At 37.2% G+C, this 22000-nt stretch overlaps 2 protein-coding genes across 2 annotated transcripts in view; one reads left to right on the forward strand and one right to left on the reverse strand.

The window, feature by feature from the left end:
• LRRIQ1 (leucine rich repeats and IQ motif containing 1) overlaps positions 1–790 on the reverse strand; it is a 177551-nt gene extending 176761 nt beyond the window's left edge. Inside the window, exon 1 of the mRNA XM_003783489.2 lies at positions 653–790. Within this exon, the coding sequence (XP_003783537.2) occupies positions 653–790 (138 nt within the window). The remainder of the gene's footprint in view (positions 1–652) is intronic.
• A 7329-nt stretch (positions 791–8119) lies between these two features.
• The window catches only part of TSPAN19 (tetraspanin 19), a 16863-nt gene continuing 2982 nt past the window's right edge, over positions 8120–22000 (forward strand). Inside the window, 10 exon segments of the mRNA XM_023509212.1 lie at positions 8120–8177; positions 8253–8349; positions 10078–10195; positions 17038–17115; positions 19986–20010; positions 20013–20049; positions 20255–20324; positions 21778–21865; positions 21868–21900; positions 21903–21916. Of these exon segments, the coding sequence (XP_023364980.1) occupies positions 8120–8177; positions 8253–8349; positions 10078–10195; positions 17038–17115; positions 19986–20010; positions 20013–20049; positions 20255–20324; positions 21778–21865; positions 21868–21900; positions 21903–21916 (618 nt within the window).

Raw genomic sequence — 22000 nt, forward strand, 5'->3', positions numbered from 1 at the left:
AGCTAGCCTTGGATAGAGCATGTGGTCAAGAACGAAAGATATGTACATAGGACATTTCAAACAGGACGATGTGGATTATTCAAAAAGAGACACTGGGAATATTAGGTATATATCTACAGTGAATTTTCCCATAAGATATATATTTTCATGCCTGAAAATAAATTCCAGTTGGATTTAGGATTCTGGTACAAGAGAAAAATCCATGAATAAACTCTGTAAACATGTAAACATTGGGTCAAACACACAAATGAAAGGATAACTTGTTTGATTTCAAAGAGTCACCATTTATATTGATCTAAAATTTTCATATAAATGTTTCTTTCATGTGATCTAATCATGTTGAAAATGCTCAAGATTAAAAGAAAAAAAGAATATATAAAAAGTAGACAACTATTTAAATTGCACACAAACTTATGGTCACCCTGTATGTGAATGTGTGTGTATGTATAAAATCTCAGTTGTACAAAAAGGCGCACACACATTTGTGGAATTACATCTTCAATATACTTTTTATATTTAAATATCAGTCTACTTACATTGTTTAACAGTAATCCTATGAAAAAAGTGGGATAATTATATCAAACATTTCTTGAGAAAAGTAACCTTTCTCCTAAAAAGCCGACTACTCCTATTAAAACGCTCAAATACTTACTGTATCACTTTCATCACTCTGGGGTTCTGACTTTGAATCACTCTCAACGTCACTTTCCCCCAAGGAAGAAATGCTAATTTTCTCCAATTCAGCTTCTATTTCAGCTATGAGTTTTGCATCATCATCTTCTTCTTCCATCATTCCTCATAACAAACACTGAATCATTAAAAAAAAATGAAGTAACTATTTGTGTCACTAACATTGTGAGTTCTTTGACTTGCCGTACCCATCCCATATGCTCTATGTAAGCATGTTTTAATGTGATAAACTTGAATCACAGATTATTATATATTGTACCATATATCAAAGAACATTGCTTTATTTCTTTATTCATTCGTTCTTGGTTAAAAGTTTGACTACAAGGCGAACAATTCTACTATTATTCTTTTGCTTATTTAAGGGGAAGTTACTGGCAATGCAGTGGAAGAGTTTATTTCCTAGAATCTAGAAACTTCACAGCTACCGCTGCTTGGCCTTTTGGCTGAGATCAAGTGTGAAGAAACTTCACTATAAAACTCATCCTTGTGGGTATAATTAACATCGTAATACTTTTGAACAGCTTGAGTCTTCAGAGATGAAAATAATCATAAGAGAAAAAGGAAAGTCTAGTATATGATAGATCTAATGACTTTCTATTATTAACTCAGAGTTCTGTGAATGCTACTAGGGATAGCTGTATGTTTTGTTTTGCTTTTTTTTTTTTTTTTTGCCAATGTAACATCTTGTCATGACAGATCATATATGTCATATATTCCCAATGTTTACCTTTATAAATCGTTAGTATGTGTAATACTATACGAGTCAGTCACCTAGGGGTGGCTAAAGCTGTCAAAAGTGGACAAGCTTAAAGAACCCCACCTTTTAAAGCCTGTAAAGAAAAGGAGGGAAAATACAAAGTAACCATACATTATACATGAAAAAAAGGGGGTGGGTAGGGAAAGAGGCAATGAGGATGGGAAGAGGGAAGGAAGGAAACAGGGAGGGAGGAAGGCAAAGGCACCCCAGAGAGTCAGGATAGGGGTTCAGGGTTCAGGGAGCTACGGACGTCTGCGGAATGGAAGGGAGTCTGGAGGTTCGCGACTCGCGCAGCTCCCGCTCGGCCGCGGTTTCTCCTTTTCTGGGAAGTCTTGACCCCCGCGGAGAGGACCCAGCTCCGTCCGCGCCCCGCAGCTCAGCCCTTCCCCGCCGGCCCCCACCCGGACACGCATCCCGCCTCGCTCACCCAGCAGCAGCCAGGTTCCCCGTCAGGGTGGGAAGACAGCGCCCATAGCCGCTAAACAAAGCGTTACCATGGCAACAGCCATTCCCACGGCGGACGGCCCGTTTTCTCCCTACGGGAGCCCTAGGAGGACAAACCACCTCGCTTCTCGTTGGCACGAGCGCTGCCCTTTAGGGCCGGATGAAGAGTGTAAGAGTTTTTTCTAGGTAATTTTTCATACTTAAATAATTTGAAAATATTTTGGAAACTATTTAATGAAGAAACGGCATTTTGTTATAATTGCCCATGTATAAATAAACTGCTTAAATTGGGAGCTATCGAAATTTGTGTTCTCCTCTGGTAGATTTGAGTTGCCTATGTACGCATGGCTCATTTTCCAGAACCTTCATCCTGCATAGTTATCTGTGAGACCTGAAAGGGTGGAGGATAAGCCAGTAATTTGTTTACCTTCCACGACAAGGGTTTCAAAAAAAAAATAAATAAATAAAACAAGCAGTTATCAATTAGTGCCAATCAAACCCTTCTAACTCCTTGAGTGTGGGGGATGAGATACTTGAAAAATTCTTTTCTGGAATTAGTTTACTGTAAACATATTGACACTATTTCAATATAAAATCTGAAGTTCTAAATAAATGTCATGCTGCTTAATTTTAATTTAAAAATTCATCAGAGATGCACAAAATGTGAAATTTTATTTTAGGCAACAACATTCGATTGACTTTACATTTGTTAAAGTTTGCAAACAAAACATTAAATTCTGAGAGGAAATGGTTAAGCGAAATTGTACAGTTATCTGCCATGCAGTAAGCTAAACACAAACATTTCCTTGAACCTTTGAAAGAAAATAGACTGCATTTCCTGGTAACGACAAACTTGCACGGCACCAACCTAAGAACTAATAATATAAAGAGAGAAATTAGTAGACTATAGATATTAAAAACACATTTATTAGTGCCTCCTTCAAGAAATGCAATGATTTGTTAAAAAAAAAAAGCTACCTGGTTTCACATCTAATTAGATTTAAGATATTTTAATTATCAAAGTCTATGCTAAAATGCCACTTCTTCTGTTTTTATTTTGGCTTCATTACTGATTATATGGACTATTAAAACTATCTCTTCTTTACCTTTTGGCTAAGATCAACTGCAAACTATTTAAAATGCATGCTTAGGCTACCATATTATGGTAAAGTTCACATGTAAAAATTTAAGAATAATTTACTTGTGATTATCAAACTATTTAGACTTCCAAAGTGATCAAAACCTTTATCAATCGATTTCAAAAAAATTAATTTTAAATTATTATAATTACTAATTTTAAAAATAATATCTAAATTGCTTTTCTTTTTATACATTAGCTTGTCAAACAAATTGACAGCAAAAAAGGGAAAAAATATTGAAATACCTTCTGAAGATAAATTGATGCATGATGATAGATCTCTTACACACACCTGCTGACTTTTTACTTTGGAAGAAAACTGACAAACCCTATAAATTAATCATACTTTAAAAGTATGATTACTATTACTGATCAAAAAGAAACAAAATACAGCAATTACCTCAAACAGATATAGATGATAAATCAATTTAACTTGAAAATATTGTATTCACTGTGTAGACGTTAAGGGAAATTCATTTAATTGCAATCTTCCTGGGGATAACAGCCTCAAATTGAGTATGTTACATTGTCATGACATGTTTAACTTGCGTGGAATTTTTGTTGTTGTTGTTTTGTACATGCAACTTGATTTAAATTTTGAAAATCATTTGCAAGTCGGATTGATTTAAAGCCTGTTGCTCTAACACGGCACATTTTCTTCAGAGACTATGTAATATTGACAGAATGAAAGAGAGAGAACTGATTATTCTCTGTTATCTGGCAGAAATAATATTTCTTTGAAAATGCTGTTTGAATGGCGGAACCATTTTAGCTTAATAGGATTTTTCAACAGCTGCTTTATTTTTCATATGGCAGTGATATAATCTAAATATTCCAGAATAGCATTCTAGCACACAGAATAGCTACATAGAAGATTTTGTTCATTTGGTTTGTTTCATTTTTTTGAGGCAAGGTGTTCCTGGATTAATAGTCCTTTACTAATTGGCTCATGGTGCCGCATATTGGATTCTTAGATGTCTACTTGTTATTAGTTCACTTAGAGTACCTCAAGCTTTCAGATTCCCTTCCTGACTCTCTTTGTCCTCCCTCCCTGCAGTTGATGTGACCTCCTACTTCATAGGAAAATCAGAGTTTATCGCTTTCTCACATCCTCCATCCCATTTTGCATTCATGACTATTACCACTTTAAGATGTGATAAAATGAGATTCATAACTACCATCTATTACAGTTAGCCACTGAGCAAAGTAATTTAGAAACATAATCTCATTTAATTTTCACGACATCCCTTTGAGATATCTATTATCATAATCAGCATTTACAGATAGGGACACTGGAGCAGCATTTTACAGATAGGGACACTGGAGATATCTATTACCATAATCAGCATTTACAGATAGGGACACTGAAGTTGCCAAGGTTGTGGAAAGAATGGTTTATAGTCTCAGCGCTGCCACTTTTTAACAGGGTGACATCAGACAAGGTATTTTACCTTCCTGAGTCTCATTCTTCATTGTCAATACTGGGATAACAGGATAAAAATGACTCATTTGCAATATTTGAATGATCAAGGAAACCAATAAAATGACACATTGTAGGATATGGGATAATGGTAAGCATTCACTTCAGTTCTGTAGGCTTTAAGTTCAATTTTCATCTTTGACCCATTCTACCGTCTCAGTGCTGGCAATTGTACTTCCTACTGTGTCTCTCATACCCTGGCACTGTTCTCCATCCCCATGACTATCTTGCCATTTATACTACGTTCATCTCTTAAGAACTAGCGCATTAGCTTTGTAAATCATCTCCCTGTTTTAAGTGTCTTTTCTAATTTGGCTTTTACATTGATGGCAGAATATGGCTCCCCATTACCTCCAGAAAAAAAAAAATTCTTTAGCAAATCATAGCTGATCCATCATAATCTTTACTGAATCTACTTCTCTACACTTACTTATCACCCCTTGCCACTCTGACCCATGTCTCCTTACAGCTCACCGTAGAGCTTATAAACATAGGGTCCCATCTGTCTCTAATACTTCCTACCTCCATTCTATTTCTGTCTTGTTAATCATGCTTCAAGGATCATCTCAAAATTATCTTCTCTGTGAAACTTCACTCTTCCCTTTATTCCCTGTCCCAACCCCAACCAACACATAATTCAGAGTTGGCCACAGGTTTTAATATTTAACTTCTAGATATGTTATGACTTTTCATTTTGTGCTCCTATCACATGACACTCAAAAAGAATGTAAAAACAATAACAAGCAGTTAGAGTTCATTTACCTGTTAAAAAAATTACAATTAGGAATAAGTGAATTAGTGTAAGTTGCCCATCCCTATAGCACTTGTACCATTAACAAGTATCTCTGCTGTTAAACCATTAAATAAATAGTCAGGAACTGAACAAAAGAAATACAAAAACAAATTTTTTATTTATACCAAAGAAAATATAGGCCTCTCATACTACAGATATTTAAACAAGAACTTCACTAACTTATTGTTATCTCTGTTTTATTACATCTCTATTTTCATTGCATGGTTTTCAGTATGTGGGCGTTGTGGCTGAAAAGACCAGTACGTGGCCGCCTCTTCTTACCATTCTGTGTAATCATGGCTATGGGCTCCTTTGTCTTGTTGCTTAGACACCTGTTTTGTTGTATTCTAACTCTTTGACCTTGAACTGCAGTCTTGGAATTACCATAAACACCCTCCCTAGCAAGTTGAGCTGGCTACCTTTGACAGTGCTGAGTTCTCACCCTTTTGAACTTTGTGACATATAACCCTATTCTGGAAATGTTTCCCTCTATTGCTTTCCACGAGACCGTGCTTTGGTTACCTCCTCACTTTGCATAAGTTTGCTCTAAAAAAAAATTCAAATTCATTTTTGTGTTTTTTTAAAATTTTTAATTATTATAGGTACATAATAGTTGTGTGTCTTTTTCAAATTATTTATCATATTATTCCCTACCATCAAACCTCTGCCCATTTCTTTCTATAGACAGTTCCTATTTCCTTTCATTCACTCCTATGACACTGGTTCTCTATGGATGACGTCTGAGTCTGCATAACCTATGCTGCCCGTGTATCTGTGTTCCATTTCCAGGTATGACACATAACCACATAGATTCCTTCAGTCACTTCAAACTCAATATTAAGTACTAAGTTTACAATTTTAATACTTCTTTACGCGAATCCTTCTGATCACTTTTGATAATATTTCAGATAGTAAATCACATTAAAATTGTAGTCCTCTTTTTGTTTTACTAATTATCTTTTATAATTGCCCTTTCCTGATGGTTGGACTTTTGATTTGGCCCCCTCCACTCTGAATCACTTCTTTCCTTCCCCCTGGGTGTATAGTTGTCTCCATCTACCTCTGACTATTGTCAGAGGACCAAGTCTGTGTCTGTGCAGTATGAACAGAAGTGTCTGGCTTCCAGCTCACTGGCTTAAAAGAACCTGCCTGAGTTTGTCATCTGTGCCTTTCCGCTAACTATAAATTATGGCACCTGCAGCTGGTTTGGGAGCCCCCTTATTGAACAGGCCAGAGTTAGCCCCATGTTTCCAAGGTGATTTCCTAGAAAGGTGTCATCACCCACTTGGACTAAGAGAGGAATAATGACTGCTTTGATGAAGCATTTCAGCACGACCCCAACCTGACACTCTAATTATTATTGCGTCAACAATCGAGTCTATGCCTCAACATTTCTCAACAGAGTGACCTCAGAGTTTTCTTGTTCTTTAGTCATTACTCTTTTTCTCATTTGCATACAAACAAGAAGTCAGGAATCTGGGCCTAGTTTCCTTTTCAGACTGTAGGAGACCTGTTTTTACACAGCTGCCGTAAACGGAATTCAAACCAAATATATAGATTTACGACATCTTTGGGAGAAACTCAAGTAAAAATCAGGCAGTCTTTCCAACTCAGTGATCCATCAAAACATGGAGGCGTTGGAGGAGTCAGGGAATGAGACAATAGGACCGAAACTGGATACGGCAAATGAGAACAAGAGAGTTCTAAGAAGAGAGAGGAGAAAAAAGCCTAGAGACACTCCTTAAGCTAAGAAGAACCTCGGGAGTTTCAGGAGGAATATGGATTCTGATTAAAGTAGGGAGGGTAATGCAAATCCTCTAAGGGAGGTTAGTTCTCCGCTTTCTAAAGCACCCTTCAGTTCAACAGACAGTTAGTTTCTTCCTAATTAGGAACAAATAACATCAAAATAATCTTATTAAATATGCTTTCATCACATCAGTTTTGCACTTCATGTATTAATAATTTCTAAACTACGATGCATTTAAAAGTTTGGCCCTTGCTAGAATTGAAACAATAAAATGAGAAAAAGGAAAATCAAGAAACATACTCAAGAAAATTTGAAACCTTCAAATGTAACAAAGCACCCCAGTGTTTTGTTGGGTAGGTGTTGATTTTTTTCAGAAAAGTTTTAGGTCAGTTGGCTATCTATCTGGGAAATGATGGTTTATAAAAACAATCTGAAGTTAATTTCTTTCCTTACACTGCAAACCAACTTAATTATAGACTAATTACATAATTTAATTCATCCGTCCATTCTTTTATTCATTTGACAAATACCTATTGATACGTACAGGTGGGAAGATGAAGGGTTATGATGGTACACAAAACTGCTTTCTCTGCTTCAGTACCTCCGACTTTAGAAGACGGGTGCCTGAGAAAATAGAGCGGCAACAAAGTGAGTAGGAGACATTGTCCTGGGAAAGAGTCTGGACAAGCAGAGGAGAAGGAAAACTTTCCAGCAAGGTGCACAAGGTGTCCTGAGACTGAAAACAATCCGAAAACTGCGTGAAGGGAACTTACTGAAGTAAGATTTCATTGACGTGGCATAAAACGCCTTCTCAGTTCCAACTGCCTGGCCAAAAGGTTGCAGATACCATCTTTATTATGTTAAATGCAGGGGCTGCTTAGCTGAAAATTAGAGATGCGAGTACAGTTGCAAGATGCCTTCAGGCAGGGAAAGATGGGATCCTGACAACTGACGTGGGAAGAAAAATGTGCAAATAAAGGACATGAGGAGGCAGAATTCTTTAAAGTTTGGTTGAATGTGCTAAGTTGTGGTTATCTTTTTGGAACCACTGATATCCAGGGAGAAAGAGAATGTTAAGGAAAAACAAAACATTAATTTTTGAATATTTTCTTGATCTCATTAATGGAGGTGTCCTGGGAAGAATTTTCATAATTATTTACTAAAGAAAACATAAAGCGTTCTGTAGGCAATTACTTAAAAAAGCATCGACTGTCATTTTTTTTAGGTTCTTGGATTTTTATTATTTGGATTTGGTGCTTGTCTTATTGGATACAAATAATTTTTTAACAGCTTTGGATATGTGTTTATTTTTCTTTTCGCTCAGTTGAAATAAGGCGGTCTATTTTAAACAGTTGCATACCTGGGTTAATTCAGCAGGTGGCAGTATTTATCTAAATCTAAAATGTATTAAGTAGCATCCAACATTCTCTCTGAAGCTCTTTTTCACTTATTTATTAATATAAGAAAATTACCTTAGTTAACAATATATATATAAAAGTTCCAAATAGCTAGAAGGAATATTTTGAATGTTCCCAACACAAAGGAATGGTGGATATTTGAGATGGTGGCTGTACTAATTATTCTGATCTGATCACCCTACTTTATATGTACTGAAACACCACAAAGCACCTCCTGAATTTCTACAATATTGATTTGTCAATGAACAAATTAAATGAAAGCAAATGTGATCATGTAAATCCTCTATTCAGAGCTCTTTGTCTGGTTCCTCATTGCCTTACTTACCTATGCAACAAATATTTATTAAACATGTTGTGTCTCAGTCACTGTCCCTTTAGCTGAGGATACAAAGGGAAACAAACAACAGGAAATAATAAAGTCCCTGTCCTGGTGTAGCTTAATTACAGAGTAAAAAACAAAGTGCCCATAATTTCCATCTTTCCATTCTCCTGTAAATTTTTTCAGTTCTCATTTGCATCAAATTTAAGCGCAAATAAAGCAGAGTTTCATAGTTTCCTACACACACTGCTGTTGTGTCTCGGAAATGCTTTCACAATTCCAACCTGATTTCCTTATCACTTATAGATCATGTATTGCCTTTTCCATTAATCTTGTCCAAACCCTCTACCCTCTGCCCCTACTGGATTGGGTCCCCCTGTACCCAGGAGTGTGCTGGAGAATGTTTAATAACAGTTCTGAGATGAGAGTCTGGATTTATGACACTTGCCTGTTTCCATGGTTTAAATACTTCCACAATGGCCAGTTATAACATGCCAGTGTGAATTCAGGTGACTTGGAGATTTTCTGAAAATTTGACAGTTGACTTTTTTTTTTTTTTTTTTGCAGTTTTTGGCCAGGAATGGGTTTGAACCTACCACTTCCAGCATGTGGGTCCTGTGCCCTACTCCTTTGAGCCACAGGTGCCGCCAGACAGTTGACCTTTTTGAGATAATACAGGCTATGGCTTCCACTGTTGTCTCATAGAACCTGTGGCATGTTTAACTTATGTATTCATCTTTTCTTAAAACAAATGTTTGTAAAGCATTTATTGTTCTATAGGTCTGTGCCATGGCACCAAGCATCCAACAGTCTATATTTAGTATGCAGTAAATATATATAATCTCAGCACTGAGAGCTCACAGGCTAGATGGGGAAAGAATAAAATATAGCGTGAAAGGAGGTATGTTAATAAATTCAGGTGTATAGAAGGGATGCCTATCTCACACGTTAGGGACTAAACTTTTTTATGAATAAATGAATGAATGAATGAATACATGAAGTTCGAATGCACATTAGATATAGGAGAGAAAAAAATGTCTTCTATTATAGAAGATAATTATGATAAAGGTAAGAGACTGAAACTGAGACTAAAATCATCTCTACCATGCGAAACCATCTCTATCTAAGGGAAAAGTCACTTAGAGTAAGAGATGTTAGGGTCAAACTAAAAAGAAAGAATCCTAGCGTTTGGTAGCTGCTACTCAGGAAAACCTTGGATTGCTGCAATTATTACTAAACAGAAAATGAATAATATCCCACTTTATAGTATGTCATTTTGTGGCTTCTACAGATGAAAATATTCTATGGTATATATTTCTCAAATTTTTATTGGAGTGAGATCTGCAACTGTTCTTTGTCTTTTGGGTTATTTGGGAATTCACCACAACATCAGATGGCTCCTAATTCTGGTATGTATTTCACTTCAGAAGCTTGAGTTTGTTATTTAGATTTTAAGTGTCGTAGTTATACAAAGGAGCAATATTTATGTTCCACGGCATTGTAGTAGAGTATGTCTTTGGCCATATCTCAAATGAAACATCCCCTTGCTAGAAACTTTTCCAGGTAGGATTCTCTTGGTGAGTTTTCAATAAATCAAATCCAGACCTCAGCACATCTAAATGTTTTATTTTCAGCACGTAGTCAATAGGCATCCATCTCTAAGGTTGAATTACAATCAATCAGTTTAACAATCTAAAGACTGAAATCAGAATAAAGTGTATTGAAGTCAAGGAGCAATGTAGTTTTCCAAGGAGAGAGAAACACGTTCTATCGTCAGCACATTTGTTACAGCCTTACTACATTCATTGCATCTACTCGAGAGGAAGGCAGTACACTGAGACAGCAGGAGTTACAGCAGAGCACGTTCAATATCACAGACATCATTCAAAGACCAAAGTTCTCATATCCATCCCCCAAGAATCTGAGAAAACAGGTTTTAAAGATGGTTTGGCAGAAAAGGGCTAGGCAGTTGGGTCTGCTGATTGGCTGGGTTTGGGGTAGAACCTCATAAAGGAATAGAAAGAATAGAAGATTCTATTCATAGAAGAATAGAAATTATCTTGAGCTGAGTCAGTTCACATGTGGGATTGGATTAAGTTCAGTTGAATCCATTCCTTGGTTTGGGCACTCATCTGTGTGGGTCAGCCATTCCACTGAAATTCAGGGCCTGGAAAATATCTTAAAAATATGCATTTGGTTTCACAAGGGTGCTGATATCTGCAGGAGCAATGATGTCAGCTAATAATCTTTATCACCATCAGCTGTATGACTCTTGAGTCCTAAGCAATGATAGGAAAGCAAGCCAGGAAACAAAGGCTGGTTATATACAGTAGTGGAACCATAGTTCCCACTTGTGGCTCTTCATTAATTTTTAAAGAAAAGTTTCAGTCTTCAACTTCATCCCACCTTATTCCTGAGGTGTGGGTTAAAAAGGTGGAAAAAGGCACATAACTGACCTGGATTCTTCCTGCTGACAAGAGGCATAGTTGGAGTTGAGCTTGGGGTACGAGGGATGAAACTATTTTGCAGTTGTCTTGAAGTATTCATAGATGCATGGTCGGAGACTTAAGATTTGTATGACAATTAATTAGAACCCCTTTACATATTTTGGTAGAGAACTGTCATGTACACACAGACAGATGGATAGAAGCAGATCTTTTAGCTCTAATTAAGAATTTTTCATATGTTTTTAATTCAGATTTTCAATCTTCTAACTACCTATCTTACTGTCCTAAGCAATTGTTACCTAGGCAATAATTTGCCTTTTAGAAAGATGAATTTTTGTTTTGGTTTGTTTTTTAAATTTAATTTAATTTTTAAAAATTTTTTGTTGGGGGTTCATCGAAGGTACAAGAAACCAGGTTACAGTGATTGCATTTGTTAGTTAAAATCCCTCTTAGAATCGTGTCTTGCCCCCAAAAGGTGTGGCACACACCAAGACCTCACCCCCCTCCCTCCTTCCTTCTGCTCTTCCTTTCCCCACCCCTCCCTCCTTCTTTCCCTCTCGGATCTCCTCTTCCCTCACCCCACCATGTTATTAATTGTTATTAATAAAGAGATGACTTTTAGGTGAAGCAAAGCAGAAAATTTATATCGAAAAAGCACAGATCTAAGACTTTAGTCCTAAATATTGTACCATCATTTGCTTATAACAGGAAAAAAAATGAGATTGTGTGTAAAGTTCCAGTTAAGATGAAATGACCAGGTAAAGTACCTTAAACAAAGGTAAAGACATGTCACGTAGATGTACAACGATGGTAAGGGTTTCTAGTGACTGAGCCCTCCCTCTCAGACACTCTTATACACGGAAATTTGCTTTATAGATGTGTTTTTCTTTTTACCAAAGGGTTTCAACATAGCCAGATAGATCCCATAGGGGCATGTTGTAGGTGGGGTCTTCTTAACTTAGCTGCCATTTTTTTAGTCGAAATTAAGGTGTTCAGGATAGACTCTATTTAGGAACAGGGGCAAATACATTTCTATATCTAGATTCATCATGGATAGAGCTGAAAAAGAAGGAAGTCAATTTTACCTTAGGGTCTTATTTTTGTAAATGCTTTATCCAGGATAGCTTTCTTTTTGCCTTCAGGGAAGAATAGTAACTAAGCTAAAAATCTGCAGATTTAATTTCTCTTATGTCGTTAGTGACTGAAGGTTTTTATTTATTTTCTCCTGAAGGGAATTCTGAATCTTTCTAGAAGCTTCTGCACATCAGTAGTCATCCCTAGGTGAAATCAATTGAAAGGCCCTTATTTTTAAGTGCATTTTTAAAAGTTATATATTTGGAACATTTCATTGTAATTTTAAGTTGCCCTTAGTAAGATTCTGCCATCTCTGTAAGCATTTGCTGCTTCCAGAGCCTAATGCTATCCATGGATAGGTAGGTGTAGCCAGAAAGCAGAATACTCAATTATTCAGAAATTAAGGATCCCATTGAGTCTTGGCTTTGTGCTTCAGATCTCGCTGATCAAATTAGGCAATGATCTTTCCTACCCCAATGCGCAGGAAATAAAGGGATAGAACATGAAATGAAAGTTGTAGTTCTCACACCCCTGTAGTATTGCCATTAACTGCCAGTTTCTACCTGACCCAGTTGGACATCTGAGACCTTTAACAAATCCAGGTCAGTTAATTATCAGCTCCAATATGATCTCATATCCAGTCCAATTTTGATTGTAACTTTCAAATCAGTTAGGAGCAAAAATTTGCTCAAACTTACTTGGAGAGCTCAAAACGCAAATCTGTAGAGCTTCAGAATCTGAGAGAGACTTTCCCCAAGACCCCTGGTTACTTCAAAAGAGTGATGGGCACAATGGGTCTGGTAAGTGCTTGTGGGGGTCTCTGGGAGTTCTGTTTCTGAACCTACTTTTGATGTCATCTGTTAAAAGAACAACCTTAGACAAATTAAATTTAACAGAATTTGAGCAAAGAACAAGTCACAAATCCAGCAGCTGAACCAGAACAGGTTCAGAGAGACCCCAGGGATGCCTTGTGGTTTGAAATTCACAGACACTGTAGTTTAAAATTTACCTTAAGCAGTCTGAACAGTTGGCTGCCTTTGATTGGCCAAAATTCAGTGATGAGCACAGAGGCAGGAGTAAGAGGGAGTGAATATAAACAGAGCCGACTCCAGGTGGGACATTAGGTGACAGTGGATCTCATCTCCTGGCCTGGCACCTGGGACACTGAGCTTTTTCCCTGCTGCTGCTGCAAACTCTGATGTCTCAGTGCAGAGGCTTCCTCTTCAGCTGTGGGCAGTGATCCTGGCAAGGCTAGAATACATTTTTCTCTCTGTGGGCATGACGTGAGGAAAGGCAACTTATAATTGTGTTCACAATTTATGATTTAACAAACAAAAATATAACTACGGAGAGAGCCAGGCTCCGGCAGCTGGCTAGCACACTCTCTCTCCCCTTATGCACATAACATGAAGAGATCGATTATAATCAGAAGCATAAGATCTGAACATGAGCCAATTACCATCCATGTGGCAGGTATGGGTCACAAGTCATTCACTCAGATGAAATACAGCTTTTAAATTTTTCTTTAAATCAAGTTGATTTCAATTCACAGCCAAGCAAATGGGAAGTTTAACTGCAGTTATGTTGTCGCTGACCCAGAGGAATGCAGAAATACTTAGCTTTTATATAACAACACTGACAGTCTGGGTGGTCAGTCTGGACACTGATTATCAATTCATACTGGTTTCCACTAATGCATGCTTCCCCACGTGGTCCCTCCAGCTCTGCTTGTTCTGCTGTTTGAATGACGTGGGGTAGCAAAGGCAGAGCTGCTATCCATCAAGCATTTACTGGTGCAGGAATACCAGTGAAACCGTTTGGGGAGGGACTGGCAAATAGTCATTCCATCTTTCCTACAGCACCCCTTCCCTATGAGAATCAGACCTTGAATAGCATAGCAGATAAGGAGTCACGTCTGACAAGAGGGTCAAGTGCTGCCCACTGTTAGTAAATTCCACTATTATTTAAATGTTACCCTGGCACAGGCACTTTAGGCAAAACTAGAAACCATACCCTCGTTTCTTTCTGTGATCTTAACATAATGTCAAGGCAATGCCAGGAATCCAAGAGTTAGCACCTGCTGCTCTGGAACCCACAGACTTCCAAGATCAGTCTTAGAAGCTCTTTAGTCTAAAGATTAGAGACTTCACTTTTCTTTTCTTATTCTCCTTGAAGGGTCACCCTTTCTTCTCAGATCTTACCTTTCTCTCCTTCCACCTAAAATTATTCCTTAGAGTAACTTTATCATTTGGGTTCAGATTTTGGAATGGAAACCAAGACAGAAATGGCTTATGGAAAATTTTTAATTTTCTCCTTACCACAAATTTCCATTTAGACAAAGATTATTTAAAATTACTTTGTCTACTACTAATATAATGGGGATTAGAGACAGAAAAAGAAGGGGGAAGCCATAGAGAGAAAAACATACACATCTTAAAAGGTTCCGCATCATATGGTCCACTTTTTAATGAAATCAAAATGAAAAATCTTGTTAGACACCATCAAAAGGATGCCCATGAATGTCTGGTCTGACGTAGTAGGGCCTGGGGCTATGAAACTACCATCCCATCTCTTTTGGCTATTTCGTGGAAAGGTACTGCTACTTTTTGAAGTCATGAATCTTTTGGCATTTTCCTCTGAATTTACCCATAATTTTTGGAGGAACACATTTTTCCCTTTAACTGTATTAATTCACAGCATCAATTCATGGGAAGATCTTATGGGCCCAAGAGCTATTCCATGGCTTGAAGATGATTTTAAATACATACTCTAAACTGAGATATCCAGTTATTTTAAATATTCTTTTATACAGTTTTTTCCTGTCTCTACCAATCTCTTATTAGTGTCAAATTAAGTGAGATACTGAATGGAGAGGTACTAAAAATCTAAACATTTAATAAATGTAAAGTCTGTGTTTTTGTCTCTGAAAATAGCAAATATAATTTATGTCAAGTAGAAAATATTAATTGGATATTTAATGTAAATGTTTATGTGAAATGAATAAATAGTAATAGTAAATAATTACTACATAGATTTTATGTAGTAAATATTGAGATTGCTTTTTATGTTATTATTATGAATACTAGATACTATATATTAATTAATATGTGGTGTGTGAATGTTGCAGATACCAGATGACTTAGCTCTTGTAAGACGCAAACAAAATAGGACTGGGAAGGGATGAAGGGGGGGGGAGGCTCAGGCTTACACATCTGTGACGAGGACTGGTACCAGAAACTATGAAAACATCACAAGAAAGTTTTCTCCAGGCATCTCCTACTTTGACAATGTTTATCACGAGATATTTTTTAGGACTACAGAAATTCAGATAAGACGCCCCCAGAAGGTCATTTGTCTGATAACGGCATCTCCACCTATGAACCAACAACAAATCTGCCTTTCAACCTTTGGAACTAATGAACTCCATTTCTAAGCATCTTACATAAATCTCTCCTCTTTTGCTAATAAACACTTTCCTTTACCTCTCCTTCATTGAATGAACTGGTAGTTTGTAATTCCATGCGATCTGGATTACAATGCTTATTCCAAATTCCTGAGTAACTCAACATACTTGGAGATAATTTTCCGTAGTGTCTTTATTAAAAATTTTCTCTAGTGACAGCTGTTATCATAGGAAATATTGCGATACTTGTAGTCCAGCCTTTTGGGAGGTAGAGGCAGAACAGTCACCCGAGGCCAGGAGTCTGAGGTTGCTGTGAGGTAGGCTGATACCATGGCACTCTAGGCTGGGGCAACAGAGTGAGACCCTGTAGCAAAAAAAGCGGGGGAGGAGGTGTGGTGCCCATTGCTCAGTGGTTAGTACACCAGCCATACACCAAGGCATGAGGGTTCGAACCCAGCCCAGGCCTGCTAAACAACAATGACAACTACAACAAAAAAATAGCAGGGTGTTGTGGCTAGTGCCTGTAGTCCCAGCTGCTTGGGAGGCTAAGGCAAAAGAATCGTTTAAGCCCAGAGTTAAGATTGTTGTGAGCTGTGATGCCACAGCCCTCTACCGAAGGCAACTTAGTAAAAGTCTGTCTCTCAAAAAAGGGGGGAGGGGAGGAATTAAAAACTAAATTGAGGTCTCATTTTTTAAAAAGATTGAAATGGCCACAGATTTTTAAAAATTAAATAGTTAAATAAATGTAAAAATCATTTCATTTGGTCTTGTATAGATATTTTCAGTTTTCAAAGAAATAGTCCAATATACATACAGAATTAAGTTTATTATTGCTGTTGCTTTTCTTTCTTTCTTTCTTTCTTTCTTTCTTTCTTTCTTTCTTTCTTTCTTTTTTTAGAGACAGAGTTTCACTTCATTGCCCTCAGTAGAGTGCCTTGGCGACCACATAGCAACCTCCAACTCCTGGGCTTAGGCGATTCTCTTGCCTCAGCCTCCCGAGTAGCTAGGACTACAAGTGCCCACCACAACGTCTGGCTATTTATGTTGCAATTTGGCTGGGGCTGGGTTTGAACCCATCACCCTCTGTGTATGGGGCCAGTGCCCTACCCACTGAGCCACAATCTCCACCCTGCTGTTGCTTTTCTTATACCTTTTGCTTTCTGCATGATGGGATAGTTTAAATGGTAGGTCACACACTAAGTTGTCTAGTTTTAGCAAAATGGTGAACTGAGGGACAAAATAATTGAATTTCCTCAATTAGAGTTTTAGATCTGATCTAAGACAGTGCCATCAACAACTCCATTGGACTAAGGTTCTCAGGAAATAGTATTACTTATTTTTGATAACATGGGCCTTTGGTGTTCAGGCTGTACTTTCAACAATCATCTTTGCAAAGAAAGTAGAGGTATAGAATGCTGTCCTTATAAATACATCCTCTTAAATTCTAAAGGAAATTGGATGCTTTGGATTATTGTAACATTTGAACCTATATGATAAGCCAAATGTGAATGTATTTGTGGGGAAACATAATTCGATGGAAATACCAGAATGATAGCAAAGGTCAGGGTCAGATTGAATGGGTAGGCTAGGGGAATTTGTCTTTAACATTTTTTGCATATTCTTAAGAAAGTAGTTACAAATACTCCAAAATATAGGGGAACAAGAGGTGGTACTAAGTTAGGCATTTAAATTCCTGTACTTTTTCTCCATCCCTCTCCTACCAACTCTGGCTACCACTACTGACTTTCAATGGTTATGTTATGTTATATTTTAGTAAAGAAATATTATACATTTAGACTTTTATTAATTTGAAAATTAGCAATTTCATTTAAAGAATACATACTGAACAATTCACCTAGTTTTCATAGGTAGGATGATGAGACATAAGTAGCAGGATTTGTATTTGTCAATTTAGCTTGTAATGAATCTCCTGAAAACATCTTCAGGGTAATAAAATGTATCCATTACAGCTACAGTTACTTTCAATTATTTAAGAAACTTCAGTGTTTCAGTTCAGTGAAGTCTGCCTTTGTATCACAGAGATTGTCCCCTAGTGAAAGGAGCATGAACTTGACATCATACAGATCTGAGCGTGCTCAGAGATCAACCACCTACTTCGCAGCCCTGAGCAGATGTTGTCATCTGCCTATTTTACACAGTTACCGTTAACTGATCAAGTTATCATTGATTCCTCAAGTTTCATTCATCTGTGTAATGGCCAAAGTTCCCCCAAATCTTTTCTGAATAGCACCACTGGCTTTTAATTTCATTTGCTCTAATTTGCTTGGCAAATTTACTGGATAGCTCATCATTTGAGGTCTATTGTTAATTGCTTGGCATTTAGAGCTGAAAAGTATTCTCTCTATACCCAAAATGTGTGTGTGTGAATCCATGTCCAAGTCCATATCTGTTGAATTTTGAAAGTATGTCAGCCAGAACAGATAGAAAACAGTTTTGGTGGCAAAGCCTTGGATCTCAACCCATGTGCCTCAAACTTTTAAGCCTGGCGTCAGAACCTAAATACAACACACAAGAACTCTTAACACACAAATATAGTTTACCAACATCACCTAGATTTACTTAAATATTATTCACATACTCCTCTACACATATATTAAAATGAGAACTATTGATTGATAATGCCCCTGTGCCAGATACTGTTAAAAGCTCTCTACAGGGATTATGTTATGAATCCTCAGACCAGCCCCTTCAGATGCACTGTGAGTCCTACTATGTAGAAGAAGAAACTAAAGCTTTCAGATGAGAAATACTTGCTAAGGTATTTCATGGTCAAATGACAGACTCTGGACTCGAATGCCCAGCTGACCCCGGAGCTAACAGCTTTGTTTACATCATTTTGTCTTCTGCATTCAGACTGGATTAAGCTCTTATAAGCCTCTAAATCTCTTATGCCCCAGCCCAGATACCTAGGGAAAACTGTAATTTTATGGACAGTCATGCAGAAGTGTAATCAGAAGGCAAGGGGGATGATCTAACAGTAATAATCCCGCGGAAACTTTTCAAAGCCTATTTGTTCAGATGTTTCTTGGCTTCTGGGTATGGGTAGAGCCCCCTCTGGAATGAGGATCTTATGGCCTAGTTCCAGGGAATATAGATCAGAAAACTTTTTGACGTCCCATTTCAGGGAAGAAAGGTAAGAGAAGGCCAAAGAGTGACCTTCCTATTTCCAAAGTTTTTTTTTTTTTTCTTCCAATTTCCTTCAGCTTAAAATACTCAGTATGCCAAGGTGCCATATTTTGGGTGTCACATTCTAAGCCCTGACAGCATAATGAAAGGCTAATATTTTAAAATGTAAAAATCATCATTCTTGTCAAAAATACGGTCAGCCCATGTCAATGATTTTACATAATGTCTTGATTAATAAGAGAACTGATAATATATAAAAATTGATTCAAGGGAGATTCTAAAGAGAATACACTTATATAAGCCAACACTTATTAGGTGTAAAACAGGCTTGAAGAAGGGAGGAATTATCTGTCTAACAAGGGTACAAGTGATCTTTTCTAGAACTAGAATATAAATGTTTTGACACAATGACTATGCAAATGACATGAAATTTATGTGAACCAGCCTGATGAAAGTATTTCAAAATGTATATGAAAACACTACACTGTACCCCATGTTTGCATTAATGTATTCAGCTATCATTTAATAAAAAAAAAAAAGAAGAAGAAGGGAGGAATTAAATGTATCCTCAGCAGGAAATTTATTTTCATTTCTCTGACCATGAATCATTTGAATGATTATGGTTTGCTACGTTTTGCAAAGTTGTAAAATAAATTATCACTCATGAAATAGACCATTAATAAAATTTGTATTTTATCTAGGAAGAAAAACACAAAAGGTACCCCTATATTTCACCTGAAATATGCTAGAAAAAGCCCAGTTTCCATTTAGGAGACACTGAGTAACTTTTTTTTTTGGTCCGTTTCAAAGTCTTTTATGGTTTGTCTGAGGCTATGAGAAGAAATCTCCCTTAGATATTCCGAATAGAACTGTACTTCCTCCCTACTCATGAAACAAGCCCAATACATTCTTCCTATACAGCACAGAGTGAAAACCAAACGCTTCGATGACCCCCGAGTTGGTTAAAGGAAAGAAAATACTTAGAATCAGCAGAAAACAACAAACTGACAGTGAATATTCTCTTCACGTTGGTACTCCTGAGGAACCATCAGGGTACATTTCCATGAAACTTTCAGTCTTAATACAATTTTCATCAACTATGGCGGAATTGCTTTAGCCGTTTCTCAGTATGGATCTAAAGACAAGCCTGAAGTAGACCCAAGTGGACTATTCCAAATGCATACAGGAAACAGTCACATGAAATTAACTAAAAGTTAGGTGTCGAGGGTGACACTGCAGGGTAGGGGAGAGAGGAGGGGCAGGGAATGAGAGTTTTTGCCTTTCTTCCAGACAAACTGGGTAACAGAGCATTGCCCCCGCTTACGAATCTTGAGTTTTTATCTCCTTCTGTAATTCTTTTTTTTTTCTTTCTGCCTTGATTGATGTGCCTTTTAAAGTGCTGACATCTGGAAAAGTGCTGGTGGTTTTTGCACAAGGGGAGACCCTGTCCTCTGCACCCATCAGAAGGCAAGTCTAAGCCGGAGGCTCTGGTGCCAGCAGCACAGCGCCTGGTCACCGTCTGAGCCTGCATGCCAGGACTGTCGTGCAGTGGTGCTGTGAACCTGGGACAGGTAACCTCTAAATTCCAAGTTTCATCTTAGTGAAACCCTACCTCTGGTTGTCAAGAAAAAATGAAAATTGAGATTTTTTCTAGACAGCTGAAGGGGAAGGAAACAGAACTGATAATTTCAGCCAAATGTTTGGCAGGAATAGGTCAGCACCTGGAACGTAGTGAGTGCTCAATAAACTAGTACTCCTTTACGTAGGACCAGATATAGTGCCTGTATTAACTTACTTAATCCTCCCACCCCAATATGGTAGACGCAGTTCTCATTTTATAGATGAAGGACAGAGAAATTTAATAACTTATCCAGGATTGCACAGCTAACGAGTGACAGAGCCAGGATTCAAGCCCACACAGTCTGGCACTAGATTTTTGTACTCTTCACTGCTACCCTAGATGCCTCACAGAAAAATAGCTATTATTTTTAGTACCTGTGATAACAGAAATGAGATCTTACGAGAAGTGAAACAGAATTAAAATGCTTTTACTCCTCTTATTTTACTCTGATGCATGTGATCTGCGTGTGGATGGCATTTCCAGACTGCATTAGAACTGGCAGCAGACGAATGAACTGTCCTATGGCCAGAAAGTGACCAGCAGGAGATCAGCTCTGTGTATGGCCTCGCTATTATTCATGAGATTCCGGTTTACAGTTCCTAGCCATGTAATTGAGATAATATGTATAGGTTTTGTTGGTTGAACTAATTTTCAGTACCCTAACTCTAAAGCGCTATTTTAGTCATTTAGAGTACTGATATTATCATTTTCAATAGCAAGTTAAGAAAATGATCAAATATTCACTACAACCTTTATTCCCGAGGTGACAAGTATGTAAGAGGATTCTCTCATTTTTCCCCACTGAATTGGCTTTCTGAATCAGCACTAAAAATTAGACATTTCTTAGTTTAATCATTTATATGATTAGTGTTATTATCCTATTTTTATTTTTGTTCTTTGTGGCAGTTTTTACACCTTACATTATGCCTAGGAAAGTAGAAATATAGACTTGAATCTATTTTTAGACAGAGTAACCACGTCTGACAGCGTATTTTGAATAAGTAGTACACATAAGGAGAACTGCTATAGTTATGAGCAAAACACACTTCAGGTGGTTCTCTGTTTTTATTTTATTCCTAAACATCATTTCTGTATGGGCATATCAAGCATATCTTCACTTCTGAACTCCCACAAGATAAAATTTAGACATAATAATTTTACCCAATCATAACTCACCAATATAAGCAGCAATCTTTAGCTCTGCTTGACAATAACAGTAATAAAGTAATAAATTAAACAATTAAAAACTAACTGCATTTTGAATTTTTTAAGGTAAAATTCATAGAACCTTTTTCATAGTTACAGTGTTGTGGCCAACACAATTATACAGATCGGATAAAGAATAAGAATACAGAAAATTCAGAGAGGGTGCCCTGTTCTTGCATTAAACCTACATTCAAAAATGGTTTTGTGATGAGCCACTGAAACTTACCTAGAGGTAAAGATAAATCAAAGCTTATCCTTGTGTTTTTCAGGTCAATTTTGAATTCCGAGTAAATTTTTTTTTTTTTTTTTTTTTTTT

This window comes from Otolemur garnettii, unplaced genomic scaffold (assembly GCF_000181295.1).
Source record: "Otolemur garnettii isolate 467f Iridium unplaced genomic scaffold, OtoGar3 scaffold00007, whole genome shotgun sequence".
NCBI lineage: Eukaryota > Metazoa > Chordata > Mammalia > Primates > Galagidae > Otolemur > Otolemur garnettii.